The sequence below is a fragment of the Suncus etruscus genome, chromosome 9 (assembly GCF_024139225.1).
Source record: "Suncus etruscus isolate mSunEtr1 chromosome 9, mSunEtr1.pri.cur, whole genome shotgun sequence".
Classification (NCBI taxonomy): domain Eukaryota; kingdom Metazoa; phylum Chordata; class Mammalia; order Eulipotyphla; family Soricidae; genus Suncus; species Suncus etruscus.
The window spans coordinates 109,057,201-109,084,163 of NC_064856.1; the positions used below are offsets into that span (position 1 = coordinate 109,057,201).

Sequence of the window (26,963 nt, forward strand, 5' to 3'; positions counted from 1 at the left end):
GGCTTTGCTCTCAGAAATTGCCCCTGGCAGGCTCGAGGGACCATATGGGATACCAGGATTTGAACCCCCGTTCATCCTGGATCAGCTGAGTGCAAGACAGATGCACTACTGCTGTGCTATCTCCGGCCCCAAAATCCCTTATTGATTTTAGTCTGGGGGCAGCACTTGGTGCTCACGGCTCATTCCTGGCCTTGCCTGAGAGACCATATGGGGTGCTGAGTTGGGAGTGTGAAAGGCAAATGTCCTACCTTCAGTCCTGCCATCCAGCGTCTGCCCAAGGACCCTCCTTGAGCTTTGGTTTGGGGGTGTTTAATCTCTGACCCCGCTTTGGGCTTTCCTTGTTTGGTTTTGAGCCACACCTGGTAGTGCTCAGGGATCACTCCTGGCAGGACTCACCAGAGCATATGCAGTGTTGGAAATAAAACTGGGCGTGGTGGTGTGCAAGGCACACCCTTTACCTGCTGCTCTCTCCAGCGGAACTGGGCATTTTAGAATCCCCACCTATAGGGGCCAGAGAGATATCACAGTGGTAGGGCATTTGCCTTGCATGAGGCCAACCCAGGACTGACAATGATTTGATTCCTGGCATCCCACGTGATCCCTTGGATGTGCCAGGAGCAATTTCTGAGAGCAGAGCCAGGAGAAGCCCCTGAGCGCTGTCGACACCAGGTGTGGCTCAAAAACACAACCCCCCCCCCCAAAAAAAAAAAAAACAAAAAACAAAAAACAAAACGAAAAGAAAGAATCCCGGGGGAGGGCAGTGGCGCAAGAGGTAAGGTGCCTGCCTTGCCTGCACTAGCCTTGGACGGACCACAGTTCGATCCCCCGGCATCCCATATGGTCCCCCAAGCCAGGAGCAACTTCTGAGCGCATAGCCAGGAGTAACCCCTGAGCGTTACCGGTTGTGGCCCAAAAACCAAAAAAAGAAATAATCCCCACCTGTAGCGATATTGCAGAGTGAGGGAATTGTGCCTTACACTTGGCCAACCTGGGTTCCATCAGGTTCCATCCCTGGTACCCCATATGGTCCTCTAACCCCCACCAGGAATGATTCCTGAGCCTAGAGCCAGGAAGAAGCCCTGAACATCTCCAAGTACAGTGCCCAAACTAGATATTTTGTGTGTGTGTGTGTGTGTGTGTGTGTGTGTGTTTTGGATCACACCTGGTGATGCTCAGGGGTTACTCCTGACTGTGCTTAAGGATCACTCCTAGCAGCACTGGGAGAACCATAGGGATGCTGGGAATCAAACCCAGGCCACCTGCTTGCAAGACAAACCACTCTGCCTGCTGTACTATCACTCTGGCCCCCAAAACATTTTTTAATGAAAAAAAAAAAGAGGACTGAAGTGATAACACAGCAGGTAGGGCATTTGCCTTGTGTGTGGCTGACCTGCGTTCTATCTCCAGCATCCCATTTGGTCCCCTGAGCACCACCACTCTAAGCACAGATCGAGGAGTAGCCCCTGAACACTGCCAGGTGTGGCCAATAAATAAATAAAGAGGGCCAGAGCAGGGCCCGGAGAGATAGCACAGCGGTGTTTGCCTTGCAAGCAGCCGATCCAGGACCAAAGGTGGTTGGTTCGAATCCCGGTGTCCCATATGGTCCCCCGTGCCTGCCAGGAGCTATTTCTGAGCAGACAGCCAGGAGTGACCCCTGAGCATCGCCGGGTGTGGCCCAAAAACCAAAAAAAAAAAAAAAAAAAGAGGGCCAGAGCGACAGCACAGAGGGTAGGACATTTGCCTTGCATGCGGCTGACTCAGGTTCGACCTCTGGCATCCCATATGGTCCCCTGAGCACTGCCAAGAGTGATTCCTGAATGCAAAGCCAGAAGTAGTAACCTCTGAGTGCCACCAGGTATGGCCTAAAATAAATAAATAGGGCCGGGCGGTGGCGCTGGAGGTAAGGTGCCTGCCTTGCCTGCGCTAGTCTAGGACGGACCGCGGTTCAATCCCCCGGCGTCCCATATGGTCCCCCAAGAAGCCAGGAGCAACTTCTGAGCGCATAGTCAGGAGTAACCCCTGAGCATCACAGGGTGTGGCCCAAAAACCAAAAAACAAACAAACAAACAAATAAATAAATAAAGTTTCCCCAGCTTCTCCTATGTGACCCTGAGTCTGGAGGAGTGGGGCTGGGGGAGGCCTGACCCCTTCTCTCCTTCCCAGTACTGAAAGCTCCCTGGACCTAGAGCTGTGTCTGGGATGGGGACATTTAGGGCAACCGTCCAAAGGCCCCAGAGGAGAGGGCCCCCACTTTCCCCTGCCACCCTGGAGGAACAGGGTAGAGAGGTGGAAAGAACCGAGGAGGTGGGGCCTGTCCTGCTGGGAGGACAGGTGGGTGGGTGGATGGATGGGTGGGGACCCTGGGGACACACGAGGCCTCCTGGGAGGCGAAACCAGAGCCGTCTGCGTCTGAACATCCTCCTCCCTGCAGACTCAGCAGCCCTGACACCCCCTGAGCCCCTGCACGCCCCATCTGGACTGGGCACATAAGAAGGCGGGCGGGCAGGCCTGGGGCTCCCAGGCCATGGCCTTCACTGACCTGCTGGACGCGCTGGGCGGCGTGGGTCGGTTCCAGCTGCTGCAAACCGTGCTGCTGCTTCTGCCCTGCGGCCTCCTGGCCTGTCACAATTTCCTGCAGAACTTCACGGCCGCAGTCCCCTCACACCACTGCCGGCCACCCCCCAACAGCTCGGCCAACAACTCAGATGCCTGGCTCCGGGCCTCTGTCCCCCTGGACCACCTGGGGCTCCCTGAGTCCTGCAGGCGATTCAAGGAGCCACAGTGGGCACTAGGGGACCCCAACACTTCCAGCCTTGAGCCGGCCACCGAGGGCTGCGTGGACGGCTGGGTGTACGACCACAGCATCTTCCCATCCAGCATTGTGACCGAGGTCTGGGGGTCCCTGGAAGTGCAGGGTTGGGGTGTGAGGTGTTGCCCCCATGCGCCCTGAATGCCCCTGTGCCCCCCCTGCAGTGGGACCTGGTGTGTGACAAGCGCAGCCTTCGAGACCTGGCTCAGTCCCTCTACATGACCGGGGTGCTGGTGGGGGCCGCCGTGTTTGGCAGTGTGGCTGACAGGTGAGTCTTAGCCTGGGGGTGGTTTGGGGACCGACCCCGATATCCCAAAACCCCAGACTGCAAGTCAAGGCAGCTTGCTTTGTCAAAGATTGATCCTGGGGTTCGCAGAAGGGGCCTTTTGCATCTTCCAACACCTCTTGGGTTTGCAAGGCCCCAAGTTCCAGAAAGTTCTGAACACCAAAGCAGAGAGGAGGGTGATTGCCTTGCACGCTGCTAACCTGGGTTCGATCCCCATTGTGTCCCACCAGGAGTGATTCCTGAGTGCAGAGCCAGGAGAAAGCCCTGAGCATTGCCTGATGTGGCTGGGAAAGAAAACTAGACTAAAAGGAAATTACACACACACACACACACACACACACACACACACACACACACACACACACACACACACAGAGAGAGAAAGAAAACTAGACTAAAAGGAAATTACACACACACACACACACACACACACACACACGTCCCAAGTGTAGGGGCAATTTTGTTCCAGCCCTCCCCTGCTTGGACCCCTGGGGTCAGTGCTAGCACCCTTCTGGAACTGTACCTGCCTTCGTCACCATTTCAAGGCCTCACCCTTGTACCCCAAAAGCGTTCATCCTTGCTGTGTGCACTGTACCCCAAGAAGGTAACCAGCACCATCCTGTGAGAGACAGATGACCCCATACTCCTGTGGGTAGCAGTGGGCTGGGCTCAGACCTTCTTAGAGTGCCTTTCTTCCCTTCCTATCCTCCATTCTTCCTTCTTTCTTTCTCTCCTTCCTTCCCTCCCTTCTTTTTCCTCCCTTCCTCTCCCTCCTCCTTCCCTCCCTCCTTCCTCTTTCTTCCCTTTTCCCTTCACTTCCTCCCTTTCTCCTTCCCGCCATCTTTCCTGGGCTCACACACAGACCTCCCTGTGCTCAGCCCACTTGAATGCCCCTCTCCCCTGTCTCCTGCTCCCCTTCCCCCTCCTCAATGTTGCTGGGCCAATTTTTGGGGTTCTGGGGGGCCTGTCTTGAAGGAATGAACTTGACAGCAGCTTTGTCCCTCTGAGCCCCCAGCCCCCTGAAAGTTGGGTTCAGGCTACTATTCTGCTTTGTGGGGGTGCTGTGGCCTGCAGCCCCCTGACCCTGCACCCCCTACACAGGCTAGGCCGAAAGGGCCCCCTGATCTGGTCGTACCTGCAGTTGGCTGTCTCGGGGGCCGCCACCGCCTACTTCAGCTCCTTCGGTGCCTACTGTGCCTTCCGCTTCCTCATGGGCATGACCTTCTCCGGCATCATCCTCAACTCTCTCTCCTTGGGTGAGTCTAGCAGGGGGCCCCTGGGGGATCCAGCCACTGCTGACCAGCCTATGTGGTGGGGTCAGAGTTCTCATGCAACACCCCAAATCGGAGACTGCAGGTTTCCAGAGCCACATGGTCAGCAATGAGAGGTTCTTTCTGCTTATGTGGTCAGCAAGTTTCCAAGGGCAGGCTCAGGTCACTCAGGAACCACAGGGTACTGGGGTGGTCAATCCAGCTCTCACCAGCAAAACCTAAGTTCCAGTCCCTCTCAGGCTGGTCCTTGATGGGACCTCAAACGTGCAAAGCTCTGCCTGTCTCTGTGCCAGCCTCTGATAGGCCAGGTGCCAGCTCACCGGCTTAGCAGGCAGGAAACCTGGTCCCATTGCTACACTGTATGGGACCCCAAGCACCACCGGAAGCAACCCCAGAGTGCTGAGTCAGGAGTGGCCCCTAAGAACCACCTGGTGTGGCCCCAAAACAGAATAAAACAAAACAAGCTTACTGACACCTCTTATTAAACATGATATGTGCCAGGTCCGAGGTGGGCACCAGAGACAGCCCCAATATCTGGATTTAGAAGCCTCCAAGTCGGAGGCCAGAGAGATGGTATAGTGAGTAGGGCCTTTGCTTGATCCCCAGATCCCCCCCACCCATGGGCCCCTGAGCCCTGCCAGGAGTAATGGAGAGATCTCTGAGCATAGAGCCAGGAGTAAACCTTTATCTATCTATACATAACCCTTTTCCTGCTTTTTAAGCCTTCTGCTATATTAGAGAAGTGCTCTTTCCAGTTCTTTTATTTAGTTTTGTATCTATCTATTTATTTATTTTGGTTTGAAACCACACCTGAGATGCAGAAGGGTAACTCCTGGTTCTGCGCTCAGGAATCTTTCCTGGTGGTGCTCAAGGAACCATACGGGATGCCAAGGATTGAACCTGGGTAGGCTGCATCCAAGGCAAATACCCTATGAGCTGTTCTATTGCTCCAAAGGCATCAAATTACTCATTCTTTTCCTTCTTCATTTTAGAGGGAGGGTGTTTGAGCTACATCTAGCAGTGTCTGGGGGGTTACTCCTTGCTCAGCTCTGTGCTTGGGATTTCGGGGTTCCTTGGCAGGCAAGAAAAAGCACCTTAATCCTGATACTGTTTCCCCTGTCTAGAAGTTAAGAATTTTCTTCCCGAATTTTCTTCCCTCCCTCCCCCCCCCTCTCTCTTTCTCTCTTTCTGTCTCTCTGTGTGTCTCTCTCTGTCTGTCTGTCTGTCTGTCTGTCTCTCTCTCTCTCTTTAGGTTTTTGGATCACACCCAACAGCACTCAGGGTTTACTCCTATTACTCCTGGCTCTGCGCTCAGAAATCACTCCTGATGGGGCCGGAGAGATAGCATGGAGGTAAGGCGTTTGCCTTTCATGCAGAAGGTCTCTGATTCGAATCCCAGCATCCCATATGGCTCCCAGAGCCTGCCAGGAGCAATTTCTGCGTGTAGAGCCAGGAGTAATCCCTGAGTGCTGCCAGGTATAACCCAAAAACCAAAGAAAAATATTGCTCCTGACAGGCTCGGGGAACCATATGGGATGCTGAGATTCGAACTACCATCCTTCTGCATAGGTAGGCAAATGCCCTACATCCATGCTATCTCTCTGGCCCAAGAATTTTCTTCTTGGGGCCAGATAGTAATATAGGTAAGACACTTACCTGCTTTCATGTAGCTGACCTGGGTTCGATCCCCAGCATCCCAGATAGTCCCTGAACCCACCAGGAGTGATCCTTGAGTGCAGAGCCAGTCGTAACCCCAGAGCATCACAAGGTGTGACCCTCCAAAAATAATTATTTTTCTTTTTCACTATTTCAATCAGCAACTATTGACTCTTATGAATATTTAATTGAGTATTGAAAGACCATAGGATTTTTACCATCAAAGTTTTGTTCTAGTCCTTTTTCCTTGCTACTAGAAATAAAAAATTAGAGATTTATTTAGCATGGCATTAAATTTTGGCCTTTTTATTTATTAAATAAATTATGTATTATTTAATCAAAATTACATTTTTATTTATTAAACAGTATGTTTATTTATTTAGCATAGCATTAAATTTTGGCCTTTTTTTTTTTTTCTAAATGCTGCCATGATTATGCTGTGCTTTGACTCTGTGTTTTTTTGGTTTTGGTTTTGGTTTTGGTTTTTGAACCATACCATGATGCTCAAGGGTTACTCCTGGCTCTGTACTCAGAAATCACTTCTGGCTTAGGGGCCCATATGGGATACCAGGGATTAAACCCAGGTTCATCCTGGGTCAGCTGTGTGCAAGTCAGCTGTTACTCCACTCCTTTTGAGTTTGTGTTTTAAATGTTTCTTCTTCAGAAGCTCCTAAATTCAACAAATTAATTTTTTCTGTGGGTGCCTCTGAGTTAGGTGATGGTGGAAGAAAGACTTGCCCAATCCCAAGTGCTCCTGCTAGTTGCTGTGGTTTTACTGGTCACATAGAAAGCCTCGGGACAGCTGACACTGTTCGTGGGAGTATGTAAACCTCGCCTCATGTTTTGGGGTCCACGGCTGATTTCAAATTTCGGAGAATCATTGTAAAGGATGGGGTCACTGGGACTGGAGCAATAGCACAGCAGGTAAAAGATTTGCTTTGCATGCAGTTGACTCAAGTTTGATCCCAGCATCCCATATGGTCCTCTGAGCCTGCCAGGAGTGATTTCTGAGCACAAATCCAAGAGTAACACCTGAGCACTGCTGAGTATGGCCCCAAAGACCAAAAAAAATTGAAAAAAAATTTAATTTAGGGGCCAGAGAGATAGCACAGTGGAAGGGCTTTTGCCTTGCACGCAGCCGACCCAGGACAGACGATGGTTCAAATCCCAACATCACATATGATCCCCCGTGCCTGCCTGGGGCAATTTCTGAGCGCAGAGCCAGGAGTAATCCCTGAGTGCCTCTGGATGTGACCCAAAAACCAAAAAAAAAAAAAATCGGTGGGGGGGGGCTTTTGGGTCACACCCAGCAGTGCTCAGGGGTTCCTCCTGGCTCCATGCTCAGAAATCCCTCCTGGCAGGCTCGGGGAACCATATGGGATAACGGGATTTGAACCAATGACCTTCTGCGTGAAAGGCAAATGCCTTACCTCCATGCTATCTCTCAGGGCCCCCATTTTTTTAAATTTTATTTTAATTTAAAAGAGGATGGAGTGACTGACATTTGCTTCCCGCAGTGGTGGAGTGGATGCCCACGCGAGGCCGCACCGTGGCTGGCATTCTGCTGGGTTACTCCTTCACGCTGGGCCAGCTAGTCCTGGCCGGGGTCGCCTATGTCATCCGGCCTTGGAGGTGGCTGCAGCTCGCTGTGTCTCTCCCTTACCTCATCTTTTTCCTCTACTCTTGGTATGTCCGGGGGCCGGGGATGGGTGAATGGGGGCCAGGCATCCACGTGGCTGAGCCCTGGCTTGTCCCTAAGGAAAGGCTGGGCTTTGCTTCAGGGCCACAACTCCTGGCTTCTCCGTGGCCACGGGGTGAGGTCTCCTGGGCCCCCCACTCGACTTTCTCCTCCTGCCCCTCCCAGGTGGCTGCCTGAGTCCTCCCGCTGGCTCCTCCTTCAGGGCAAGTCACAGCTGGCAGTGAGAAACTTGCGCAAGGTGGCAAAGCTGAATGGGAAGAAGGAGGAGGGAGAGCGACTGACCAAGGAGGTAAGTGGCCCAGCAGGCTTGAGACTATCTGTGGCCTCAGGATGCGCTGGGATGGGGGTTCACCTGGTCTCCCCAAGTTGGAGAATGGGAACAGACAAAAGAAAGCTGGGCCATGCTGCTGGCCTGTGATCACTGGGGACAAAAATCAGCTCTAAACTGGAAATCTGAGAGTAATCCCAACATCATATGCCTTGTCCCCCGCACCCCCCACTATCCCCCATTACTACTGGATGTTGGTCCCTATAAAATTTTCATGAGAAAGGCCAGAGGGAGAAGTCAATGGGCTGAGTCACTGCTTTGTATGTGGGAGACCTGGATTCCAAACCTTTATCACATGACTCCCTGAGCACTGCCAGGAAAATCCTAAAACACCTCTTGCGTAAGCACAACATAAAGCCAATGGCCCAACAAATAAGGTCCTGGGAGACACTTCAGATAACTGGCCCAGGTTCCATTTTGACACCTCATGGTCCCCCCAAGCATCGCCGAAGGTCCCCTGCACTATTGAGGAGGCCCCCCCCCCAGGTCCCATCATTGCGAGGCCTGAGTGACATCACACTCTTTGTCTCAGCTCTGAACCCTCAGCACAGTCACTTGAAGTCAGTGGGAGTAGCCCGAGAGTCTCTGAACCCTTTTTTTGGGGGAGTTCTCATACCCAATTTATGAAAACTCTTAAGTGCTTTGTTCATCCGAGCAACCAGCTCTGCAATGGAAAAAAATCTTTTCACACTCAACAGCCAGAAACTCTAAAGGGATAAAACAAGACAACTAGGGCCGGAGAGATAGCATGGAGGTAGGGTGTTTGCCTTACATGCAGAAGGACAGTGGTTCAAGTCCCAGCATCCCATATGGTCCCCCGAGCCTGCCAGGAGCAATTTCTGAGCATAGAGTCAGGAATAACCCCTGAACGCTGCGCTGCCGAATGTGACCCAAAAAACAAACAAACAAACAAAAAAGACAGCTAAAAGGAATACTCAGTAACTGGTGCTCAAAGTGTCCCATCCATGGCAGACATTCTGCAGGGTCCTGGGATCCCAGAGTGGGGAGTTTGTGTCCCGCACAATCACATATCAGTAGATTGCAGTGTTGGAGTCTCAGGGGTGCCTCATAGCTCCACACATCCTCAAAGCCCAGGGTGCTCAGCCTGGATGGGAGAGGGGACATTGTTGGGGTGGAGAGTTCCCTTGTCCTGGGCTCTGTGACCCCCCCAATCCCACCCCTGCCCTGTCCTGCCCCTCCCTGCCAGGTGGTGAGCTCCTACATCCAGAGCGAATTCGACAGCGTCCGCACCTCCAACTCACTCCTGGATCTTTTCCGAACACCCGCCATCCGCAAGGTGTCCTGCTGTCTCACTGTGGTCTGGTAGGTGGGGCCAGGTGTGCCACACACCCCTTGCTGCCTCTGCACTGTCCCCTTCTCTGGTTTCCCTTCCCCTAGTTTGTAAACACAGGAATCAGACCTTGGTCTTTAGCCTACCACAGCTTCAGCCACCTGCCATCAGGGTGCCAAGATCAGGCCCCAATGTCCCTGGAGCCCCCTACTGCCCACCCCCAGGCCACACCCTCACAGCTGGCAACCTCAGTTTGTTGGCAGTTCCCCAGGGTGCAGTTCTGGCCCCCTGCATTGTTTCTTTGCTGCCACGTGAGTCTTTCTGGGGTTGACTCACTTTATTTAGCTTTGCCAAATACAGTTCTCTGCTCTCCCAGTTCAGGAGTTTTCCATGCTCACATATGTGTGTGTGTGTGTGTGTGTGTGTGTGTGTGTGAGAGAGAGAGAGAGAGAGAGAGAGAGAGACAGACAGACAGACAGACAGACAGAGACAGACAGAGAGAGACAGAGAGAGAGTGACACAGGGTTACTCCTGGCTTTGAACTTAGGGCTCACTCCTGGTGGTTCTCAGAGGACCACATGCAGTTTTGGGGATCAAACCCCTGCTGATCCTGTGCAAGTCCAGCACTGTCCTTCACCTGGGATAGACCTCTTACTTAGCCCTCAGATACCCTGGATGCAATGTATGCTGAATCTTATGAAGCTCTGTCCCTTCTTCCCCTTTCTCTGGGTGCTGTGAGCATTCAGGGTCCTCGAGCCTCTGAGATAAGGGGTCTCCTGTCCTATCCTCATGACCGTGCAGTTCTCCAGGGCATGCCAGGAAGTGTCTAACTCTGAGGGGGGGAAATGAAAACTGTAGAACCAGGAGGGGCCAGGCAGGGAGGAAACCGGTTCCTGGGCCATGCCAAGTGTCCTAAGAGTGGGTGAAATTTTGGGGTTTGGGGGGCTCAGGTGTTCAGGAAAGCAGCAAAGATTTCCCAGCACGAGGGTGCCACCTGGATTAAAATCTGATGCACCCCGACCTGCCCTCACAGGTAGCCAGCCCAGAACAACACAGGGCATTTGCCTGGCAGGATTTACTGGGACTTAATTCAGGGGTTGGTGTTGGCAAAGCGAAGCAGACCCTAATCTCCTGGTTCCTATCAGCCCTGTGTAGGAGAATCCCTAGCCTCAGTTTCCCCCCTTCTGCAGTATTCCCTGGGCAGGCTCAGTTCTCTGGTGCATGTACGTGAAAGAGGGGTGCATACCCCCTCACGCGTGTCCCTGAGGGCAGCTCCTGGGATTCAGAACTGGCCACTTGGACTAACTACAGCCAAATCCCGTGCAGAAATGCAGCAGCAAATGAACCTCTCTCCGGCCCAACAACCTGGAGCCCTTAGGAGCAGGACAGGACAGGACTGGATAGCGGGTTGGTGGGGCTCAGCTCTGTCCCCTGCTGGGCAAGCGGCACAACAGCAATAGGGAGCACGGAAACTTCCCATGTTCTGGTGGATCAACGTTTGGGTTTTTCCACTTTTTGATACTCAGGACGGTGCTCCTAGGGTCATTCTCCGGGTGAGAGGGAGGGTTTGTCTCTGTTCGATCTGCTTCTAGCTTGGAATGGCCAGACCGTAGAGTTTGACTAGGTTTCTCTATGCAGGGGCAGTGACTATGGTATAGTGTTAGGAACTAGAGTTCTATTTTATTTATTTGTTGGGTTTTTGTTGTTGTTTTTTTGTTCTTATTGTGTTGTTATTTTGGTTATTGGGTCACACCCGGCAACACTCAGGGGTTACTCCTGGCACTACACTCAGAAATCATTCCTGGCAGGCTCGGGGGACCATATGGGATGCTGGGATTTGAACCACCGTCTTTCTGCATGCAAGGCAAACGCCTTACCTCCATGCTATCTCTCCGGCCCTTTATTTATTTATTTATTTTATTTATTTAGGTTTTTGGACCACACAGGAGTTACTCCTGGCTCTGCACTCAGAAATCGCGTCTGGCAGGCTCAGGACCACATGGGATGCCAGGAATCGAACCCGGGTCTGTCCCTGGTTGACTGCGTACAAGGCAAACTCCCTACCACTATGCTATCTCTCTGGTTGGTCCCTGACCTAGAGTTCTATTTGCTCCTCAGCCTTGTCACACTTGGCTCCATCTGTTGTCTGAATTTTAGCCAATTTTAGTTGAGTGCACAGGCAGTTGTGTTGTTTTGTGATTTCTCACACATATCAGAATCTTTTGTTGGGGTGGTCCACACCCTGGGGTACTCAGGGCTTACTCCTGGCTCTGTGCTCAGGGATTGCTCCCAGCAGGACTTGGGGGGCCCTACGTCATATTGGGGATTGAACCCAGGTCAGTAGTGCCTTAACCCCTGTATTTTCTCTCAGGCCTCCCCAGCACTCTTGACTCTCTCTCAGACCATCTGAGGACTGACTGACAGGAATGACTGTGTCCACGTTGGAAGTTTCTATATTATTTTTCACAGCCTGAGCAGCTGGTGGTCTGCAGAGAAATAGCCCTGCCAGGACAGACCGCAGCTGCTGAGCCCAGCCCAGACCCCAGGGATTTTTAGTTGCTTTGTTTTGTTTTGATGTGGGAAAAGACACAGAACAAAAAAACTCACAATATTGGGCAAAACTCGGATTACTCGGCAATAGGGCTGGGGAGAGTGAAGATGGGACCAGGGGTAACATAGGGACAAGTGGAGGAGGGTCTTGGGCACTTTGGTGGTGCCAAAGCTGAGTGACTTTGAAGTTCAGAACCAAAGATGCTAAAATAATCTGGTAACTGTTTTATTAAAATACAATTTGTATGGGCCTGGAGAGATAGCACAGCGGCGTTTGCCTTGCAAGCAGCCCATCCAGGACCAAAGGTGGTTGGTTCAAATCCCGGTGTCCCATATGGTCCCCCGTGCCTGCCAGGAGCTATTTCTGAGCAGACAGCCAGGAGTAACCCCTGAGCACCGCCAGGTGTGGCCCAAAAACCAAAAAAAAAAAAAATAATAATTTGTGTGTGTGTGTGTGTGTGTGTGGTAGGAATTTGGGCTATAGCTGACGGTTCTCAGGAGTTACTCCTGACTCTGCACTCAGGATTATTCCTGGTGGTGCTCCGGGCTCAGTGGGATGCCAGGGATCAAACCCAGGTCTACCATGTGCAAGGCAAGCACCTTACCTGCTGTGCTATCATTCTGGCCCTTCGATTAGAAATAGGAGCAAGGCCGGAGAGATAGCATGGAGGTAAGGCGTTTGCCTTTCATGCAGAACGTCAGTGGTTCGAATCCTGGTACCCCATATGGTCCCCAAACATGCCAGGAGCAATTTCTGAGCGTCAAGCCAGGAGTAACTCCTGAGTGCTGCCGGGTGCAAATTCCCCCCCCCCCCAAAAAAAAAGAAATAGGGGCCAGAGGGACTGGAGAGATGGCACAGTGATAGTGGTAGGATGTTTGCCTTGCATACATGGCCAACCCCAGACAGACCCCGGTTCAATTCCCGGCATCCCAGATGGTCCCCGAGCCTGCCAGGAGTGACTTCTGAGCACAGATCCTGGAGTAACTTTTGAGCGCCACCGAGTGTGACCCAAAAACAAAAATCAATAAAAGAGCCGGAGCAGTGGTGCGGAGCGGTAAGACATCTGTCTTGCTGGCACTAGCCTAGGATGGACTGCAGTTCAATCCCCCAGCATCCCATATGGTCCCCAAGCCAGGAGGGATTTCTGAGTGCATAGCCAGGAGTAACCCCTGAGTGTCACCGGGTGTGTCCCAAAACAAACAAACAACAACAACAAAAAAAAAGAAATAGGGGCCAGAGCTATAGCCCAGCGAGGAGGACATTTGCCTTACACGTGGCTGATCCAGGTTCAATACCAGAATCCCATAGGATCCCTTGAGCCTGCCAGAAATGATTTCTGAGCATAATTAGAGCCAGGAGTAGCCCCTAATCGCCCCTGGGTGTGGTCCCAAAACAAAAAACATTATAAATTAAGGAAAGAATTGGCCATCTCCCCTTCACAGCAGAGCAGCTCCAGCCATGATGAGGAAATAAAATTGCGCAATAGTCTCCAGAATTTTCCATCTTCCCAAAAGAAATAGTCTGCATTTAAAACCACTCCCCATGTGCCCTCTCCAGTGTCTGCCTCCTGCCGTCCACACTCAGTCCCTCTGAACCTAAGTGAACCCCCACAGGATTGACCTTTGCTGTGAGGGGACCCCTGACCAGTCTCTCCTGCCCCCTCCCACCTCCTGGCAGCACTCACTCCCTTTCCTGGGGATGGGACAGCTCCTGCCTCACCCCCTCATCTCTGCCCTTGGAGGGGGCCGGGTTTTTGGCAATTCTGTGGCTTCACAAAGGGCTCTTTGAGAAAGTGCCCTGGGGAAGCTTTGGCATTTCTGAGGGACCCAGAGTGCAGATTCCAGGCCTGTGCCCGCTGTGTGACCCCCTCAGCAGAGCTAAGGTTTTGGGTGGGTCTTTCCCACCTGAAGCCAGAGACACCTTCACCCCGTTTCCTCCCCCCAGTGCTTCCATGAGATGCTCAGATCAGAGGGGTCAAGGGGAGACACTCGCCCCAGGGCCTGCAGCTGGAATTCAGAGACCCGGGAAGGTGGAGCTTGGTCTCCAGGGTCAGCATCAGAAAGGGGCCCTGTGCCAGCCCAGGGGGCTCCTCCCAGGAGATGGGGTTCTATGCTCCCCTCTTTCCTCCCCAGGTTCTCCACCTCCATGGCTTACTACGGGCTGGCCATGGACCTGCAGAAGTTTGGGCTCAGCGTGTACTTGGTTCAAGTGCTTTTCGGAGTCATTGACATCCCGGCCATGCTGGTGGCCACCACTACCATGATCTACGTGGGCCGCCGCGCCACCGTGGCCTCCTTCCTCATCCTCGCCGGCCTCATGGTGGTCTCCAACATGTTTGTGCCTGAGGGTGAGTCAATGCAGCTGCCCTTCCTCCTCAGAGGGGCCTGGATGAAGGCACAAGGCAGGGGAAGGACTGCCAGCTCTGCCAGTTCCATTGGTTGGCATCAAGCCCTGACTTACCCCACAGATTAGGGGATGTTGGTGATGTTCAGAAGATACCACAAAGTCCAAGAAAGAGCTGCAGGGGCCCGGAGCAATAGAACAGTGTGGAAGGTGTTTGCCTTGCACACAACTGACCAGGGTTTGATCCCTGGCATCCCATATGGTCTCCTGAGCCTGCCAGGAGTGATTTTTGAGTGCAAAGCCAGGAGTAATCTGAATGCCACTGGGTGTGGCCTCACTCAAAAAAAAAGCTGCAAGAAGATGGGGTGGGGGCAGATTTATTCACAGCCCAGTCAGGGGGCTCCTGGGATTTCCAACTTCAACCCCTGGCCCTGGTGCAGGTCTACATAGGCCTTTGTGCTCCTCATACCCCTGACCCTCAGAAATCTCTCTGCACCCCAGTAATCTGAGCTAGCATGGGCTCTGAGACTCGGCTACCAGCTTAGTCTGGAAAAACAGCCCAATGGGGTTTTTTTTGGATCATACCCGGTGGCACTTAGGGGCTACTTCTGGCTCTACACTCAGAAGTCACTCATGGCAGGCTCAGAGGACCATATGGGATGCCGGGATTTGAATCTGGGTCCATCCTGTCTTGGCTACGTGCAAGGCCTAACCATTGGCCTTATGGTTGTTCTATCACTCCGACCCCAAACAGCCCAATGAGGAGCTTTGCATGTGGGGAGCCAGAATCTGAGCCCCAAGAGCATTCAGTGCCGCCCGCATCCCCAAAAGTGGCTGATTCGAATGGAAGAACAGGCTGGGAGACCCAGTGAGCAGCCAGGGCAGACAAATACACTTGCCTTGCATGAGGCCAAGCCAGGTTCAATTCTTCAACATTCATATGGATCCCTTCATTGATTCCTGACCTCAGAGCCAGGAGTAACCCTGAGCATTGCTGGGTGTGGCCCCCCCAAAAAAATACCCATGGCAGGTTGGAGAGATAGTATAGTGGCAAGGCATTTGCTTTGCACATGGCCAATGTAGGTTTGATATTCAGCACTACCAGAAGTGATCCCTGAATATAGGGGTAAGCCCTGAGCACCACTGGTGTGACCCAAAATGCAAACAACAACAAATATATATATTTATATATACCACTGGTGTGACCCAAAATGCAAACAACAACAAATATATATATTTATATATACCACTGGTGTGACCCAAAATGCAAACAACAACAAATATATATATTTATATATGCTTTATATAAATATATAATATAATAATATATAAATATAGATACATTCATGAGGAGATCAAAGGGTTGGTATATGTTCATCCACCAGGGTAACCCCTGAACAAAGGGCAGGGAGTTGCAACTTTCGTGGGAGTCCCCCGACCCGCGGGGGTGTGGAAATGAAAGTTGCTAGTTATTAGTGGGTTCACTCGAGCAGAACCGACCTGTAAAGAAGAACTAGAGAAATTAGTAACAGAAGCCTTCAAGACAACGCATGCTGTTCAAAAAGGGAAGTTTATTGTTGGGGGATCAGCTTTTAAGGGCTGAAACACGTCAGGGGTGTTACAAATTTTACACCAATCACAGTTACAAGCATTCATTAGCATAAACTGGGGCAGGTAATAGGGAGGGGCAAAGAGGTAGACCTGAGCACGTTTTACTAAAAGGCATAAGATTCAAACAGAGTTCTTTTTTTTTTTTTTTTTTTTTTTTTTTTTTTTTTGGTTTTTGGGTCACACCCGGCGGTGCTTAGGGGTTACTCCTGGCTGTCTGCTCAGAAATAGCTCCTGGCAGGCACGGGGGACCATATGGGACACCGGGATTCGAACCAACCACCTTTGGTCCTGGATCGGCTGCTTGCAAGGCAAACACCGCTGTGCTATCTCTCCGGGCCCTCAAACAGAGTTCTTAATAATGTTTGCTAACACAAAGGCAAGCTCTATATTTTTCTTTTTGGCTGGATATATTGGGCTGCTCTGAATTACTTTATTTTTGTCTATTTCCTTTGTTCTCAAGGCATGGGCCTTTTGGTCACGTGGGTGACCAGATTAGGAATTACTGAGGTGTCCTATGTCCCAGGTTTCATCAGCTAGGCTCCCCACAGGGAGTAGGCCCTGAGTACCCCTAAATGTGACCACAAATCCCAGAAGACTCTAGCTCAAAGGGTTGAGATGCATGTTTTTCATGTTCAGTTACCTGAGTGTTGCATGGGGGTCCTCACCCAACTAGATGTGGCCCTGCTGGGCCCCAGTACTGTGAGATCTCAACAGTGATCTGTAAGGCTGAGAATGCCAGGCGTGGTCCCCTGGTTCCTTTGGGGAGACCCCTTTTCAAATCAAAACATAAAAGTGTCAAATGCCTTACTTGGCCCATTCCTGGGACCTGTTTTCTTGGGGGGCTTCAGGTCCAATTTGGGGGCTTCCTGCAGCTCCCTTCCTGGCTCTAGGGCACAGTAGGGCTGCCTAGAAGCCAGAGCTGGCACTGTCTTCACATGACCATTGCTTGGCGGGACACTGGCTGGGGTCTGTTTGAGGAAAATTAAGAGTCCTTTTTTGTTTGTTTTGTTTTGTTTTGTTTTGGGGCCACATCTGGTGACATTCAGGGGTACTTTTGGCTGTGTGCTCAGAAATTACTCCTGTAGTAATAGCACAGTGGTAGGGCATTTACCTTGCACGAAGCAAAATCCTGGACAGACCCAGGCATCCCATATGGTCCCTGAGCCTGCCAGGAGTGACTTCTGAGCGCAGAGCCAGGAGTAATCCCTGAGCACTGCCACCATCAGGCATTGGCCCCAAAACAAACAAAAAAATACTTCTGTAAGGCTTAGAGGGACCATATGGGATGCTGGGGATCAAACCTGGGTTGGCTGCGTGCAAGGCAAACACCCTCCTTGCTGTGCTATGGCTTCAGCCCTACCATTGAGCATCTTAATGGGGGTACTGCCTTCTCTGACCTCATGGTGACCCCCAGAACCCCTTGCAGCAGGGCTCAGTTTTCCCCATTGAATACAGGTAGCTCTGACCTAATCACCTGCTGGCTCAGAAGACATAAGTAACCACTGGGAAAGGGAAAGACAGGGCAGAAGTGGGGGGAGCAGAACAAGAGGCTCCAGTCCCTGGGAGAACCAGAGGGCAGGGAAAATGTCTGCTTCTACCTCTTGCTTTTGCACCCCCAGTCCTTGGCTGGCCTCCTGGTCTCTATTCCAGGATTCCAGGCTCTGAGCCCCCCAACAGCTCTGCTTCCTGTCCCCCAGATATGCAGGCGCTGCGTACAGCACAGGCAGCGCTGGGGAAAGGCTGCCTGGCAAGTTCCTTCATCTGTGTCTACCTGTTCACAGGCGAGCTGTACCCCACAGAAATCAGGTAGGGGCCAGGGAACTGGGGAGCCCTCATGCTCATGTGGGTGGCTGCTGGCTTTAATAGTGGCTCAGAGGCCGGAGCAATAGCACAGCAGGAAGGGCCTTTGCCTTGCACATGGCTGGCCCGGGTTCAACTCTTAACATCCCATATGGTCCCTGAGCCTGCGAGGAGTAATTTCTTTTTTTTGTTTGTTTTGTTTTGTTTTGTTTTGTTTTTTGGGCCACACCCATTTGATGCTCAGGGGTTACTCCTGGCTACATGCTCAGAAATTGCCCCTGGCTTGGGGGGGACCATATGGGATGCCGGGGGATTGAACCGAGGTCCTTTCCTTGGCTAGCGCTTGCAAGGCAGACACCTTACCTCTAGCGCCACCTCGCCGGCCCCAAGGAGTAATTTCTGAGCCCAGAGCCAGGAGTAACTCTTGAGTGCCTCCAGGTACCCCAAAACAAGCAAGCAAACAAAAAAATGAGGCCCCTTTTCTATGCCCGGAACTTCTTGCTTCTGGAGGCATTCTGTGACCTGTCCCCTCTGACCCCCCCGACAGGCAGATGGGGATGGGCTATGTCTCCGTGAATGCCCGACTTGGGGGCCTGGTGGCGCCGCTGGTCTCCACCCTTGGGGAGTTCAGCCCTGTACTGCCCCCTGTGGGGTTCGGGGTCACCTCCATCCTGGCTGGGCTGGCTGTCTGCTTCCTGGATGAGACGCGCAACAAGCCACTGCTGGAGACCATCGAGGCCATGGAGAGAAGGTGAGTACAAGGAGAGGCAGCAGAGCCACGGGGACCCCCTTAAATAGACTCCAGTCCCCCTCTCACAGTGGGGCCAGGTGGGCGAGTGCCTCATGTGGCAGGGAGGAAAATTTAGGGAGCACTGGTCCGAGAGACTTTGCACAATTCATTTTTGTTATTGTTTGTTTTGGGGGCCACACCCAGTGACGTTCAGGGATTACTCCTGGCACTGCGCTCAGAAATCAGGGCCTGAGAGATGGCATGGAGGTAAGGCATTTGCCTTATATGCAGAAGGTCGGTGGTTTAAATCCCGGCATCCCATATGGTCCCCCGAACTTGCCAGGAGCCATTTCTGAGCATAGAGCCAGGAGTAACCCCTGAGTGCTGCCGGGTATGATCCAAAAAAAAATATAGCCCCTGGCTTGGGGGACCATATGGGACACTGGGGAATCAAACCGCGGTCCATCCTAGGTTAGCATGTGCAAGGCAAATGCCCTACCACTTGTGCCACTGCTCTGGCCCTACTTTGCACAATTTTGGAAACCACTAATTTTACCAGGCATCTTATTAACTCTGAGCTGTTTTGTTTTGTTTTGGGGCCATATCTGCCTATGCTCAGAGGTTATTCTAGTCCTGTGCTCAGGGGATCATATGGGGTGCCTTGGATAGAATCCTGGATTGGCTGTGTGCAGGAGAAGCACCTCCCAGCTGTGCTATCTCTCTGGTCGAGTGTAAATACTTCGCTTCTTTGCAAACAGCTAAGTCCCTCCCCAGCTGGAACTTTTTCTCTGGGACAGTTTGAATGCTGGCTTGTGCAGGCCCGAGTTGGGCCCTGTGACCCACTTGGGCTTATTCCTGTTTGCTCAAGCAATATAAACAAGGAACCAGGGACTAATCTTGTACATGCAACCCTTTTTAAGACTAGAACATTCGCAAAAGAGGAAATGCCAGCAGGCGGTGAACAGGAAAAACAGCCTCATTTTAAATGATCATAGAAGCATGAAAATAGCGGGTCGTCTTTAATTACCCACTGAGAAATGATTTTGAAATGTAGTTACAAGCCAGAGATGTGTAAACTAAAGGAGGGAGTTCCTGTAATCTTTTTTCTTTTTGTTTAGTTTTATTTATTTATTTTGCTTTTAGGCCATACCCAGCTGTGCTCAGAGGTTGCTCCTGGCTATGTGCTCAGAAATCGCTCCTGGCAGGCTCTGGGGACTCTTTGGAATGCTAGTAATCGAACCCGGGATCAGCCACGTGAAAGGCAAATGCCCTACCTGCTGTGCTATTGCTCTGGCCTGACATCTATAATCTTTCTAGAATATTCTTTGGCATAACCACTCATGAATTGGGAAGTTTGTTTTTATACTCTGCTAAAGTAACTACATAATTTCCAGGAATCCACCCTCACTCAATAAGCTGCAATGGGCACAGTCATTTGCAAGGATATTCCTCCCAGGTTTTATGTGCTAGGGGGAAATAACAGTTTCCTAATATCTACCCACGAAATAAATGTTGTGCTGTGTGCTAGTTAAAAGTTATATTAAAAGGAGCCAGAGGGCCGGAGCATTAACACAGCAATAGGGCATTTGCCTTGCAAATGGCCAACACAGGACAGACCCTGGTTCGATTTCTGGCATCCCACATGGTCCCCCAAACCTGCCAGGAGCGATTTCTGGGTACAGAGAGCCAGGAGTAACCCCTAAGAGCCACTGGGTGTGACCCAAAAACAAAAAAATGGCCGAGCTGGTTTGAATCCTCGACATCCCATATGGTCCCCTGAGTACTGCCAGGAGTGATTCCTGAGCACAGAGCCAGGAGGAATGCCTAAGTGCCACTGGGTATTCGCCCCCACCAAAAAAAAAAGCTATATTAAAGAGGAGCAATAGTACAGCAGGGAGGATGGTTGCATTGCAAGTGGCCAATCTGGGTGTCTGGGTTTGATCCCTGACATCCCATATGGTCCTCTGAGCACAGCCATGAATGATTCCTGAGTGCAGAGCCAGAAGCAACTGCTGAGCACCGCCAGGTGTAGCCCCCCCCCAAATAAAGATGAAAAAGAAGGGTGCAGAAGGGACAACAGAAGGTGTTCACTGGGGCCAGAGAGAGCACAGTGATAGGACGTTTGCTTTGCACGTGCTGACCCAGGAAAGACCTGGGTTTGGTTCCTGGCATCCCAGATGGTCCCCTGAGCCTGCCAGGAGCAACTTCTGAGTGCAGAGCCAGGCGTAACCCCTGAGCATCCCTGGGTATGGCAAATAAAAGGAAGGTGCCCACTGAGCTTCCCATCGGTGCCAGCAAAAGGCCCTGGGTATGTGCACTCCTTGGGGGTCTGGAGCCATGTTTGTGGGAACCCCCAGACCCCCCCCCTGCTCCTACCTCCCTCTCGCCTCCTTTGATTCTTCCCTTTTCGCAGAGCCAAGGAAGGAGTTTGCAGGAAGGAGGCAGAAGAGAAGAGCGAAGAGGTTTCTCTGCAGCAGCTGGGCACGTCTCCCCTCAAAGAGACCATCTAAGGTTCCTGGCACTGCCCAGCAGCTCTTCCAGGCTCCACGCAGCCCCCTGGGGCTTCTTCAGGCAACTGAGGGATGTGGGGGGTGGGGGACAATCAGCCAGGCCCTAGGGGCTCTGCCCGCTTATAAACCAGAAGTGCCCACAGCCAGGGCGGAGCTGCCTTGGCATTGGGATGGACACAGCCCCAAGAATAAATCCAGGGACAGAAGGGTCCACCCAGCTGCACCCCCAGGTGTCTCCTATTCATCCTTGTTACACCTGAAACTGCTGTCTCGACAGTGTTTGGGTGATGGGCCAGACCCACAATCGGATCCTGTGTGCCCAGAGGGTCCCCAAGCTCAGGCGCTCATGCACGTGGCTGGCTCTCCCCCACCTCCTATCAGGCTCCTTGGCCTCCTCTGTACATGTCCCCCTGCCAGGGCCCCCCAGATGTTTCTTTTGCGCTCAGAAATCACTCCTGGCAGGCTTGGGGGACCATATGGGATGCCGGAATTTGAACCACTGTTGGATTGGCTGTGTGCAAGGCAAATGCCCTACCACTCTGCTATCTCTAAAGCCCCACCCCAGATGTTTCTGTTCAATAAACCACAATGTCTGACCTGGTGCTGGGCACGCCTCCTCCCTTCCAGTCTGGCCTGGGCCCCGTTTTGCTAATCTGGGCTTGGGGCTGATGTCCAAAGGCTCTTCAGAGGAACAAACCCCACAGGCATAGTGTCCCCTGTGACCTCAGTGGCCTGTGGCCAGCCTCGCTGACCTTGAACTTCTTTGTGATGAGGTGGATGGAGTTCAGGAGGGGGGACGGAAATCCTGGCCTTGGTGTAGGCTAAAGGTGCCTGAAAAACAAACCTGGGGGTTCTGTCCCTGCTGCCCGTGGTCAAAAAGAAGCCAGAAAGGAAAGGGGAAGAGCAGGAAAGGGGTGCAGGCAGGAGCCCCCAATAACTCCCATGCCACTAATGTGGGTCTTTCAGTCACCAAGCCGCTAGCACAATTTGGGTGAGTCGTCAGAGAGATGGACCTACTCCTAGTATCAGTTCATCAGTCTCTACCCTGCACTGGGCTCCTTGGTCCCCCACTCAGCCCTTATACCAGGGATCTCCCCACCCCATGGCCTTTCCCTTTGGGGTCTTTCCAGCCCTCACCTCAACAAAAAAGATTTTTGAACCCAGAGAGCTGCGGCTGGGTCTGGTCTTTTTTTTTTTTTTTTTTTTTTTGGGTTTTTGGGCCACACCGGCAGTGCTCAGGGATTACTCCTGGCTGTCTGCTCAGAAATAGCTCCTGGCAGGCACGGGGGACCATATGGGACACCGGGATTTGAACCAACCACCTTTGGTCCTGGATCAGCTGCTTGCAAGGCAAACGCCACTGTGCTATCTCTCCGGGCCCTGGGTCTGGTCTTGCTTGAAGATACAGCTTGGGAGCTCTCTCCTCCACGTAGCCTTCCTTGACCTCTCCTGCCTGTCTTCAGGGCCAGCCCCTCACCCCATCTCCTCGCAATGGCCTCTTCGCAATGACCCAGCTGTGTCAGAAAAAGACCCTTCTGGTGCTGATCTCTCCCAGGGGCTCTCTGAAGACATCTGTGGCTGCCTCCACGGTCCACACAGAGGAAGAACTCTGTTCACTTGCTGGGGAGAATGACGCACTCCCCAGGAGGCAAACAAGAGTCGAGGCCAGGGAGAGAGCTGAGGGCTGGAGCATCTGTCCTTCCTGTGGGAGCCTGAGTTGGATCCCTGGTGCCACATTGTCCCCTTAAGTACTGCCAGGTGGAGCCCTGAAGATCCCAAGCATCACTGCATTATAATCAGCGAGTGTAGACGTCTGAGCACTGCTGCCCCCACCCCCCAAAAAAAACAATAATGAGTGAGATCTCTCACAGCAAGTGCCAATACAAGGTGACATGAGACCTTTGGGTGTTTCAAACATGACTCTGCTATAAACACCATTTTCTCTTTCTTTCTTTCTTTCTTTCTTTCTTTCTTTCTTTCTTTCTTTCTTTCTTTCTTTCTTTCTTTCTTTCTTTCTTTCTTTCTTTCTTTCTTTCTTTCTTTCTTTCTTTCTTTCTTTCTTTCTTTCTTTCTTTCCTTCCTTCCTTCCTTTCTTCCTTCCTTCCTTCCTTCTTTCCTTCTTTCTTTCTTTCTTTCTTTCTTTCTTTCTTTCTTTCTTTCTTTCTTTCTTTCTTTCTTTCTTTCTTTCTTTCTTTCTTTCTTTCTTTCTTTCTCTCTTTCTCTTTCTTCCTTCCTTCCTTCTTTCTCTCTCTCTTTCTTTCTTCCTTCCTTCCTTCTCTCTCTCTCTTTCTTTCTTTCTTTCTTTCTTTCTTTCTTTCTTTCTTTCTTTCTTTCTTTTTTATTTATTTCTTTCTCTCTCTTTCTTCCTTCCTTCCTTCCTTCCTTTCTTTCTCTCTCTCTCTCTCTTTCTTTCTTTCTTTCTTTCTCTCTCTTTCTTCCTTCCTTCCTTCTTTCCTTCCTTCCTTCCTTCCTTCCTTCCTTCCTTCCTTCCTTCCTTCCTTCCTTCCTTCCTTCCTTCCTTCCTTCCTTCCTTCCTTCCTTTCTTTCTTTCTTTCTTTCTTTCTTTCTTTCTTTCTTCCTTCCTTCCTTCCTTCCTTCCTTCCTTCCTTCCTTCCTTCCTTCCTTCCTTCCTTCCTTTCTTTCTTTTCTTTCTTTCTTTTTTTTTTGTTTTTTTGTTTTTTTGGGCCACACCCGGTGGTGCACAGGGGTTACTCCTGGCTGTCTGCTCAGAAATAGCTCCTGGAAGGGGCTGGAGAGATAGCATGGAGGTAAGGCGTTTGCCTTTCATGCAAGAGGTCATCGGTTCGAATCCCAGCGTCCCATATGGTCCCCCGTGCCTGCCAGGAGCAATTTCTGAGCATGGAGCCAGGAGTAACCCCTGAGCACTGCCGGGTGTGACCCAAAAACCACAAAAAAAAAAAAAAAAAAAAAAAAGAAATAGCTCCTGGCAGGCACGGAGGACCATATGGGACACCGGGATTTGAACCAACCACCTTTGGTCCTGGATTGGCTGCTTGCAAGGCAAACGCCGCTGTGCTATCTCTCCAGGCCCTCTTTCTTTCTTTCTTTCTTTCTTTCTTTCTTTCTTTCTTTCTTTCTTTCTTTCTTTCTTTCTTTCTTTCTTTCTTTCTTTCTTTCTTTCTTTCTTTCTTTCTCTTTCTTTTGCTCTCTTCCTTCTTTTTCTCTTTCTTCCTTCTTTCTCTCTCGCTTTCTTTCTCTCTTCTTCCTTCTTTCTCTCTCTTTCTTTCTCTCGCTCTTTCTCTTTCTTTTTGCTTTTTTGTTTTTGTTTTGAGTGCCATCCCGGTGGCACTCAGAGGTTACTCCTGACTCTGCACTCAGAAGTGGCTCCTGGCAAGCTCAGGAGATCATATGGGATGTCGGGACTCAAACCATGGTCCATCTTGTGTTAGCCACGTGCAATTCCCAGGAATAGTTGTTGTCTGTTGTGAGCAAACCCCCCTTTCTCCAGAAGCCTTGGCTGTCCTGTCAACCAGCTCCAAAGCTCCTGCTCCAAAAGGAGCAAGTCCTAGCTACCCACCGCAGTCCAGGCCTGTCTGTCTGTGCAAGTCCAAGTCTGTGATGACTCTGTCCTTCAAAGCCCTGGCTGGAAATGAGCAAAAACTCACTTCCTGTGATGCTAAAACTACTTGCTCAGGCTCCAGGCTGCCCAGCTGCCCCATTGCTGTGCCCTGTGACTCATCCTGGGTGTTGGCAAACTGTCTCCAGCCACCCAAGCTCTATCGCCTGGAGCACAGACCAGCAGGTCTGTTCCCAAGAACTGTTAAAAGCCACTTTCCTGTTTTTTTGTTGTTTTTGTTTTTGTTTTTGTTTTGGGGGGCACACCCTTCAGCTCAGGGGTTACTCCTGGCTCTGCACTCAGAAATTACTCCTAGCATGGGGCCAGAGCAACAGCACAGAGGTAAGACATTTGCCTTGCATGCGGCTGATTCAGGATGGACCTAGGTTTGATCCCTGGCATCCCATATGGTCCCCTGAGCCTGCCAGGAGTGATTTCTGAGTGCAGAGCCAGGAGTGGCCCCTGAGTGATGCTCAGTGTGGCCCAGAAACCAACCAATCAATCAATCAATCAATCAAGTTTAAAAAATGAAGGGCCGGAGAGATAGCATGGAGGTAAGGCATTTGCCTTGTATGCAGACATACGATATTTCGAATCTCAGCATCCCATATGGTCCCCAGAGCCTGCCAGGAGCAATTTCTGAGCATAGAGCCAGGAGTAGCCCCTGAGCACTGCCGGGTGTGACCCACCAAAAAAAATTAAAAAAAGAGAACAGTAAACAGGGCAGTAAGTTCCAGGCTTTTAGGGCAGCTGTTTCCTCCAAGGGTGCCCCAACTTGAATAGAAGGGCTCATAGTGGAGTATGGGAGAAGTGAAGAGGTCTAGACATGCTCTTGGAATCACAACTTATGTCCTTTTGCTCAGCCCCACCTTTTCCCTGGTACTCTTGAGAATTGTTCTATGTTTCCCTGATCACAGCCCTGAGTAAGCCCTGAGCACCATTGGGTGTGGCCCAATAGCAACAAAATATTTAATCTATGGGGGCCAGAGTGATAGTAAATGGTAGGGCATTTGCCTTGCATGCTGTTGACCCGGGATAAACCCAGGTTCAATCCCTGGCATCCATATGGTCCCCTGAGCCAGCCAGGAGTGATTTCTGAGCACAGAGGCAGTAGTAACCCCTGAATGCTGCTCAGTGTGGCCCCAAAAAATGTTTAATCCACTATCTGTAAATTTAAATAACTTATGTGACCTGGAAGTTGAAGTTAAAAGTCAAAAGACAGGGGCCGGGCGGTGGCGCTGGAGGTAAGGTGCCTGCCTTGCCTGCGCTAGCCTAGGACGGACCGCGGTTCGATCCCCCGGCATCCCATATGGTCCCCATATGTTGCCAGGAGCAACTTCTGAGCGCATAGCCAGGAGTAACCCCTGAGCGTCACAGGGTGTGGCCCAAAAACCAAAAAAAAAAAAAAAAAAGTCAAAAGACAGGGGCCGGAGAGATAGCATGGAGGTAAGGCGGTTGCCTTTCATGCAGAAGGTCATCGGTTCGAATCCTGGTGTCCCATATGGTCCACCATGCCTGCCAGGAGCAATTTCTGAGCATGGAGCCAGGAGTAACCCCTGAGCACTGCCGGGTGTGACCCAAAAAGCCACAAAAAAAAAAAAAAGTCAAAAGACACAATCAGCCCGGGTGGTGGCGCTAAAGGTAAGGTGCCTGCCTTGCCTGCGCTAACCTTGGACGGACCGCGGTTCGATCCCCCGGTGTCCCATATGGTCCCCCAAGCCAGGAGCAACTTCTGAGCACATAGCCAGGAGTAACCCCTGAGCGTTACTGGGTGTGGCCCAAAAACCAAAAAAAAAAAAAAAAAAAAAAAAAAAAAAAAAAAAAAAAAAAGACACAATCAAGTTAGAATAGCAATAGGGTGGGCCCGGAGAGATAGCACAGCTGTGTTTGCCTTGCAAGCAGCTGATCCAGGACCAAAGGTGGTTGGTTCGAATCCCGGTGTCCCATATGGTCCTCCGTGCCTGCCAGGAGCTATTTCTGAGCAGACAGCCAGGAGTAACCCCTGAGCACCGCCAGGTGTGGGGCCCCCCCCCCAAAAAAAAAAAGAATAGCAATAGGGCATTTGCCTTACACAAAGCCAATCCAGGATGGACAGTTGTTCGAATCCTGGCATCCTACATGGTCCCCCAGGCCTGCCAGGAGTGATTTCTGAGCACAGAGCCAGGAATAACCCCTGAGCACCACTGGGTGTGACCAAAAAAAAAAAAAAAACCAAAGCAACAAAAATAAAAAGACACAATCAACTGGGTAAAAAGCATCACTCGCCACAGCTAATGTGGAAGCAAATGAACCTTCCCCCAGTGAACAAATAGTTCAACAACAGGTGTCTGTCCCTACATGGGTCACTCATGGTGAGTCCAGGAGGGATTTTTGCCTTCTGCCACAACAGTCAAGCTGTTAAGCCTGGACGGTCAGTTCAACCACTCAGCATGATGCAGAAAAATTGCACACTCGGGCCGGAGAGATAGCATGGAGGTAAAGGCGTTTGCCTTGCATGCAGA

At 51.3% G+C, this 26,963-nt stretch overlaps 1 protein-coding gene across 1 annotated transcript; it reads left to right on the top strand.

Annotated features, from left to right (window-relative positions):
• The first annotated feature begins 2,524 nt into the window (after positions 1-2,524).
• On the top strand, positions 2,525-20,911 carry LOC126018031 (solute carrier family 22 member 20-like). Its single transcript, XM_049780125.1, has 10 exons — positions 2,525-2,890; positions 2,974-3,077; positions 4,197-4,351; positions 7,540-7,708; positions 7,887-8,010; positions 9,257-9,372; positions 14,024-14,238; positions 17,543-17,651; positions 18,193-18,396; positions 20,789-20,911. Exons 1-10 carry the CDS (start codon positions 2,525-2,527, stop codon positions 20,883-20,885), a joined length of 1,659 nt encoding a protein of 552 aa, XP_049636082.1. The 3' UTR covers positions 20,886-20,911.
• Positions 20,912-26,963: the final 6,052 nt, after the last annotated feature.